This window comes from Schistocerca piceifrons, chromosome 2 (assembly GCF_021461385.2).
Source record: "Schistocerca piceifrons isolate TAMUIC-IGC-003096 chromosome 2, iqSchPice1.1, whole genome shotgun sequence".
NCBI lineage: Eukaryota > Metazoa > Arthropoda > Insecta > Orthoptera > Acrididae > Schistocerca > Schistocerca piceifrons.
In genome coordinates, this window is record NC_060139.1 from 184353223 (window position 1) to 184362118 (window position 8896).

An 8896-nucleotide genomic window follows, 5' to 3' on the forward strand; every position below is an offset into this window, starting at 1 on the left:
GTTGTAGAAATGTTTTGGAACCCAAAATTTTATTTCAGTGAAAATTGTACTTAGTTTAAATTACTATTATACTAGAGGCTCTCTTGTCATTGCAAATTGATTTTATAATGTTGGATATGATGCATCTCTTAGTATTTCCCATATTTAGATTTCTGGATACGGTTGTGTAGCTGTTATTCAAGCAGCAGCTTAACACACAGAGCTAAAGTACTCCGTCCCATCACTCCTCTGTTACGCAATTAGTGTTTCTCCCTTCAGTAAGGTCAGCAGTCTACTCAAATTGTGACAGTATTTTGTCAAACATCGATTCCTGTTGTTTGAACTACTTATCCATAATGATCGGAGATCACAGCACTTATTACTTGCACTGTTCACTTACTTTGAGTTGTATTAGTAATTGCATGATCTACCAGTGTTTCTGATTGGGCTTTTGCACCTAGTTGGAGATTGTTGGTTTTGGCCAGATCATATAAACTTACTGTGTGACAACTATCTTTGTGTATATCAATACAGAGATTACCCACTCTTAACTATATAAGATAATACATTTTTGGCTTCATCTAGAAGCACTTCCTTAAAAAACTGTCAGCTAGTTGATGAATAAAGCCCAAATATCAAAGATTTCACTCCCTGCAACTTAGTTTGCATGCAGCTATGGAAAACATTTCTGAACTATTTTCAACTGTGCATGGAGTAATCCCCTCACCTCACTGCTTACATACATTGCATTCCTACCCCCACCCCACAGTCTTACAGAAATGAATTAATCTTTCATAGTTCTTTATATTGCAAACACTTACTTCATTTTCCATCAGGACACAGTCTTACATAGTAAATAATTGTTGTTCACTCATCTAATTTACTTGACACGTGGAACACTTCGGTGCACATTTTTGAGGGGGGGGGGGGGGGTGTAAAGAAAATTATAAATTATGGTTCCTGTTGCATGTGGGCCTGCAACTTTCCCACATCTTCTGTATTGCTTGGGAACTTCTGCTGTTGTTTTTTAACATGATAGGTTGCCACAGTCATACCTCAGCTAATATATCCATGCTAGAGAGAGAAAAGGGTGCAAATGCTTTTTACAAAGATTTGACTGAAGATCATATTTTTAATACCCCCCACACTGCTTTATTTGTGGAAGGAGAATGGCAGTCATGTTCCATCTCAAGGCCGATTTGAGCAGTTTTGAAAGGGTGCATATCCCTCACTGCACAGATTGAAGTTGTGCCTCTTTATCTCTCAGGTACAGGCATGTATTTTGCTACCCTCTGCCTCTGCTGTTACAATGTTATTTTTTGTGTAAGTAACTTTCCATTGCGTTATCTCAGTAAGATAATTCGTACTTGGCTTTGTGTTTCGCAGGTTCATCAACCCTGCTGAGAACTTAAGTGTAGCAGTTCTTGCTCTGGGAGAGGGCTGGCACAATTACCATCACGTATTCCCGTGGGACTACAAGACAGCTGAGTTGGGTACTTACTCGACGAATTTTACGACAGCCTTCATAGACTTTATGGCCCGCATCGGCTGGGCGTATGACCTCAAGACTGTTCCACTGGAGATGGTGAAGAGGCGAGCTCAGAGAACGGGTGACGGCACACACAGCAGTGCTGCGGAACAAAATCATGGTCATGGACACAGCCATGAGGGTGGTGTATGGGGCTGGGGAGATCGCGACATCCCGGCGGAGGACACAGAACTGATAACTGGTGTTCAGGAATCTGCCGAGCTGTCCGTAACAGCAGAGACCACTGTGACATCAGCTTTGCTAGATGGAGAAGTTGTTCCAGAGGAGGAGGAGAAGGACGACGGGGCAGCTGCTGCAACAGTACCAGAAACAACTGATGGTGTGAAGGAAAAGTGCTGCTAAATATTCCAGGGTGTGTGAAATGAAAGACTGCAGGAATGCTCATCTTGTGAACTGTTTGCAAAATTCAAGAGTTGATACCTGTGAGCAGCCCTTATAGTAGACTTATTAGATACAGCTTAGTTTTTGTTTGATTTTGGAATAAATTTTTCATTATGTATGGCACAAGTACTAGTTGAATGTGAGTAGGAGAAAATCTTACCCAAACCTCTCATGGCTGTGTTGTCAGAAGTGGCAGAAATATTTTAAATGTTTTAACTGTTTCTGGATGGAGGGAAAATGACAAAATACCAGTGACAGTATTGTTGAACTTGTTGAGAATTCCCCATTCGGCATACAGCTTATTATGTTTTGTGTTGTACAAATGGGAATCGTTTGAAATAAATATAAAAACTCTTAATGATCTGTCTTGGAGTGACAAAAAAAATTCCACTCTTCCATTCGTGTGGACTCCTTATTTTGCAAGGAAAGTGTGAACAAAAATTTGATGTTTTGCAAGTTGCTTTTGCAAGAAATTATTGTTCAGATTATTTAAGAAATTTGATTTAGCCATTTTGAAAGTAATAAGATTAACATTTGTAGATGGCAGAGAAATTCTTATTTAATTGAACTTTGTATTTCACTAAAGGTATTTTTGTTTTGTTACTGTGTATGTACAATTCTTGATTATGTAATTCTCATACATTGAATGTATGTAGTAATTCATAATTGTTGCATTCCAAGAACACAGTGGGGTGCAACCATTGTGTATCTGATACAGTGGCACATGCAGCACAAATCTGTGCCTGCCAGTTATTTTGCACTTTTAAACTTGAACAACAAAAATGTTTGTGTTGTGGCCCTACCTGCACTTGGAAGACATTTGTGTTATGTTTCTCTCCTGTCTTTCTTCCTGTTACATCTTCCACTAAGTGGTTTCTGTGTTAATTTATAAGTGTGTTACGTGCACTTCGCATTGAATCACATTACTCTAAAGCTGTGGTATTTTTATAAAATAAATGTGAAATTGAAGAATGCAGAAAATTTTTATTTAAAGATGTCCTTAAAGAAGATACATTGAAATACCAAACAAAACTTATGAGGATGTCAATTTCAGCACCAAGTTATGCAGTTTTAAATGGACCAAATCATTTAGTAGTTGGCTCCTTTTTATTTAGAAAATTCTTTTATTGTATATTCAGCCTCTGGTCTCACAAATGGTATCATAACTTATATAGAATTCTTAGCAAGTCATTCTCAGATGATGTGCTCAAAAGAAAGAAAAGTGGATAGCAAAATACTAAGAAACAAAATACAAATCTTCTGCACATGCACTTGAATAGGTTATGCAGCAATCAGTAATCTTCAACTGAACAAGCTGGGTGATGCACCCAAAATGTAAATATTTCTGCTCTGTGATTGATGAAACTGAAGGCTACAGTTAACTACCTAATCAATAAATTTGTCAATTTTTAAACAGAGATTTAAGATTAAAAAGAACTTTTTCATAGTGTACTGTAAGTACTGCTGTAGGTATGCTAGATTTAAACTAGAAGTGGATCAAATGCCACCTGCCTACAGACACTCTGCAATATGCCATGGCTGGGTACTTTCTTTTTAACTTGACAAGTTATTATGCAGTGTATTAAAGTGTGTGGAATCATCTACTAAAGTCAGATTTTCTGATCTCTCTCTCCTATATTAGTCCCCATTCCTCTTCTCTTTCAAATAGATATTTGTGAAAATCTTTTACATTAACATTTTTATGACACGAGGCTGGAAAACACAAAAAAAAGAATTACATTAAAAGACTGTCACTGTGATTCCATGAAACAATGTGCCTAGGGTGTACATTTGTTGATTAAATGAGGGTGTTGGCTGATAGATTGTTCATAAAATCCAAACATTTTGTTCTTTCATTGATCTGGAAATGGGACCCATAACCAGACTAATGAATAACAATAGTAGTAGCAACAAATTCTCAACTGCTAGGAAATTTCTGAGGAGTTTCAAAAGGAAAGCAGAGCAGGGGGTCCAGATTTACAACTATCAGTGGGCATGCTTACATAAACAGGCTATTGAGGAGAGAAATGCAATGTGATATTATTTGACATTTTTAATTGAAGTGTTTCTCTTTTCTTCAGGGTACATCTGGCGAGAAATTCCTGTCTACACAGTCTCTGATCATTTCTAAATCCAGATAATATTGTTTTAAAATACACATTTTACAAAATGCTGAGTTGCAGATAGGTACAACATAAAGTCTGGCTTAAGCTGCCAGCAACCAGTCAAGATTATTGTTTGATTTTAACAAAATCTATGATAATATACAGAGGTATTCCAGTTGTGATCTTCGGCTGGAGACTAGTTTGATGTAGCCCCCCATGCTAATATATCCTGTGCAAGTCCCTCGATAGCTTAATAATTGCTACAGTTCAGCCTGTTCACTGTAGACTAGCTTTGGCTTCTGACCATTAATTTTTCCTTGGTGCTTTGGGGCATGTCCCATTAAAAGAACTTATCCTTCTTTCAGTTAAGTTGTGCCATAAGTTTTTCTTCCCAGTTCAGTTCAGCACTGCTTTACCAACTTGTTTGCAATATTCTCATCTGTTCATCATTCTTCTGTAGCACTGCTTTTCAAAAGCTCCTATTTCTTCTCTTCTTGTCTATAGAGTTTATTATCTAGATATTAGTTCCATATAACAGCACCCTGGACAAATACCACAAGAAAAGACTTATTGGCACATTAATGTCTGATGAAAATAATATTTGTCATACTAGTATAAGTTTTTCTTGCTATTGCCAGTCTGTATTTTAAATCACCACTAATTCTGCAGTGTGGTCTTAGCTTTCATAGAAGTTGTAATATGGGCATTTGGCAGCAACGCTGCACTCCCTTTATTAAAGAGTCAAAAATCTGTGATCTATCTGGATGTCAAATTCCAGGTGTTTGAGTGTGCCAGCCAAAATGCTCATATCTGGTTTCTTGCCTAATTGCAACATGGCTGCCATGAAATGTCATGAGAATGCAAAATAATTTTTTTTGATCGTGCTCCCACATCAACCTATTACATTGCATGTTGATGTACAGTTCAATGCCAGAAATAAGTAAAGAGAATTCCTAATCATATACAGACTGATCAAAAACATTTTTGCTGAAGTAGAACATGGTGGACTATGCATATCGTAAGAATCTGTAGGCACACTGAAGTGGTATGTTCTGAGATCAGAATTCTACCTGCAGGTACTATAGATGTTATTGGTGAAAATGTAGTGGGGTTCTTGGCATTCTTGCAGACAGTTCACATTGAAGGCAACCATTCTCAAAGATGACATCTGAACAAATTTGCACTGTGGAATAAATCTGTGCATGAGATGAATTGTCATTTGAGCTGATCACCTGAGTGTTAGCTTCATTTTAACCCCACTGTTCTGTTCCCTTATACTACACAAATTTACCGTTTCAGTCCACATGACCTGACATTAAAACACTGTGAGGAACTTCCACCAACACTATATTTTTGTAGAGTTGTTGACATTGTTATACCAATGTGTCATTGAAAGTAATAATGATGATGATGATAATAATAATAATCCAAGCTTTATTAAAATTCAAGAAAATTTCATATTTTGATATTTGTGTTGGGTAAATTTAGAACAACAGTTTTCAATAAGGCGTCATCCTTAGAAAGCATTGCATTATTTTTCTTTTCACATGTTTCTCATTACTTTATTGGTTGCAATTTGGACATGAGTTTGTTTAAATATCAACAAAATCATAGCTATGAAACAACAGTTTTAAGTACAAGCAATTATTTTTGAAAGATTCAACATTTATTTTCTAACTCTTATTCTTACACACTGTTTGGATTCAGGTAGGTGACATCTTATTTCATTTTCCACCCAATGTGCTTATTATCATTGTTTTCTGAACACAGCTTGTGGCATGTATGTTTAGTAGGTTTTCTGTATTGTCACGGATTCTGACATGTACCGCACCATCATTATTCTGGATGCCCCGACCATCCTCTGGATCTTCATACATCATGCTTCAATGCTTGACCAAAACATAAGTTTGTATTTAACTCGGGGAAAGAAAGGAAGGAAGATTGGATTTAACATCCCGACGACATCGAGGTTATCAGAGACGGAGCACAAGCTTGGATTGTGTTGAGGATGGGGAAGGAAACTGGCTGAGCCCTTTCAGATGATGTATCCCAGCATTTGCCTTAAGGGGAAAAACCACATTAGGGGGTTAAAAAAAAATCCATTTTTCATTTGATTATTTTTTTTATTGCATGAGTTGTTAGCTTCCGTGAAGAAACTTGTTCTACTACAGTGACTTTCCCTCTTTCTCCAAGAATATTCTGCCCCTCAATATGTGACGTCTCTGTTATTTCATTTTGCATCACTGTACAAAATACTATTTCAAATGAACTTTTTACATCACTTATTCTGCTGGTTGCATACCAGGTAACCCTGGGGATACGATGGTGTTCGAAGCTGATAGGTGACCATGTTGTGCCAGGAGTGTTACTGCCATTCAGTATTCCCATATTTAGAAAGAAAAGGCCTTACACTATTTTGTACTGCCTGTGGACTGTAGCCACTGTTATAAGAACAGTTGCTTTCTGATGCATACACACATGATCTTAAAATTTGCGAAGAGTTCCTTCATCTGTTGCAGGATTTATTATTCCCTCGAATTCAACATCAGTCAATGACCCAGTAGCCAAGGTCCCACAATTGAAACTCAGCAGAAACAATACGAATTTATAACTGAAAAGTGCTAAACAATTTCTTGAAAAAAGCAAGAAGCAAGCATACTGGTGTAAATACAAAGATTACCATGATTACATATAACAAAAAAAAGTATTTGAAATTATTGTAATATTATTTGTATCATATCATCATTAGGGCTTGAACATTACATATCACTATTAAGGTTTGTGATCAAACTAATTAAAATATTTCATGTACATATTGCATATACACTTTCTGACAGTCACTGAATTTCATGAAGTTATCTTGGTCTTTAACTTTTCAGAAATGAAATTCATAATCATCTTGGGTCATATAGATCTGAACTGAACAGCAGGCTTAAAACGTAATTTGTATTTTGTGCTAAAAGATTGTTGCTCTTTATTCCACTGAAGCAGCTTTCTGAAATGGAAAAACAGATTGACTGCATTTATAGGGAAACGAAGTTATAAGTGACGAGGAACAACTGTTATAGATAATTACTTTGCATTACGTATATGAGTGAGCGATTCAGACATATTGAAGTTACTACAAACATAGATGAAGTGAAAGTTAGTGTGTGAAATGTGGTGGTGCTGTGACTTTCCTTCTCATACTTCGTGTTATGATGCATGCAGTTACTGTAGTGTTGTTAGAGGCAATGAGCATTTTAGCTTGCAGCTAGATTTGAACTGGCAGCACTGAATATGGATACAGAGCTATGTTTGAAACTCACACACACACACAAACTTTCTCTCTTCTGTTAACCCCCCCCCCCCCCCCCCCTCCTCACCCACCTTCCTCATGTCTTATCCTTGAAGATACCAATATGGAATGTTAGTCTGCCTTAGGGTGAGAGAGAGACTCTTTCTGCCAACAGAAAAATGGGAATTCTTGCATATTGTCAAAAAAGCATTCGAAATGTTGTAAAACATAACTGCTATTTTCACTTCAAGAAGCAATGTAACGCAACTGTATCAAAACCTCAATTGACGCAGGTGCCACAATTTACAGACACAAATTTGGGGCAAAAGCTTTGGAATTTACATTGATACCGGTCTGAACATTGTTTGTAAATCAATTGTATCAATATAAAATTAGAAAAGCTATATTTAACAGTTAACAAGATGCATCAATTAATATTCCAAACTTCATTGTAACTTACAAGTACTCTTGAACTACTCTACAAGAACAACAGAAAGTTATTTGTATTAGAAGAGTAACATCAATATTCCTTTCAGATAAGAGCAGTTGTAGATATTATTTAACAGCCCATATCATTGATGACATGTGAGTTAGTGGCAAAATAAGTGAAACAAAACACACTAGTTACACATCTAAGGACAATAAATTAATCAAAATAGAGACAGCGCCAGAAATGATAAAATTACACTTAGCAAAAACAACAGATAAAATATTCCATTTGTAACATAGCTTTCGCACCAGTCACAGGGCATAGAAAAGTCAAACAAAGTGAGGAAATAACCATCTGAGGGATTAGAATACATTTTTATGAGAAAGGTGTCTGTTACAGGTCATACACTAGAACCGTAGTGCAAGAAGTGTAAAATACTGAATAGTAACATAACAGGGGTCATAGTCATGTACAGTTAAGCAAGGATCTTTCAACTCTTGCATAGCAAAGCACACAAATTATGTGAAAGGTGTATCTACAGAATTTGGTGTTCTGTTTGTGACATGAAAAAAAAGGAACTAAATACGAAAAGTGCTACTTACCACCTGAAAATTACATAGTTCCAAATGCAGTTATAAAAATCTGAAAATTAAGAACGTTAATTTGAAGGAAGTTCTGTACTTCAACACTGTGTTTTGAGAATTACTTTTTAGGGTAATGGTGCATGTTCCAATGGCTGTGTCTAGAGGCTGTGTATAGGTTAATATTTCTTGGTTTGACATAAATTGACGTAACTCCAAAAATCATTAGACTCACATCTTGTACTTCAACAAGTGCAGATGCACTTTTCTGTCTCCGTGCTCATTGTGCCATTGGTAGAACACAATCTACAGTTCAAGCACTCCCCATGCTGGGACAGGAAACGATCTTCCTGCCTAGTACGGGTGTCTGTGTTGACAGCCACTGTGTCACGTACTGCATTGAGGTGTGATGCAGGCACTTTTTGACACCATAAGTGACTTCGAAGACCCAACAGCATTACACTTGGTGTCAAACGAGCCAGCAGAAACAAACTACATCGCTTAGCAATAATCCGCAACGTAATTTCAATACGATGACTGGAAAAGAACTAACTACTGACCATTAAAATTGCTACACCAAGAAGAAATGCAGAT

At 36.7% G+C, this 8896-nt stretch overlaps 1 protein-coding gene across 1 annotated transcript in view; it reads left to right on the forward strand.

Annotated features, from left to right (window-relative positions):
- The window catches only part of LOC124777825 (acyl-CoA Delta-9 desaturase-like), a 64708-nt gene extending 61827 nt beyond the window's left edge, over positions 1-2881 (forward strand). Inside the window, exon 6 of the mRNA XM_047253348.1 lies at positions 1366-2881. Within this exon, the coding sequence (XP_047109304.1) occupies positions 1366-1870 (505 nt within the window). The 3' untranslated portion in view covers positions 1871-2881. The remainder of the gene's footprint in view (positions 1-1365) is intronic.
- The last annotated feature ends 6015 nt before the right edge of the window (positions 2882-8896 follow it).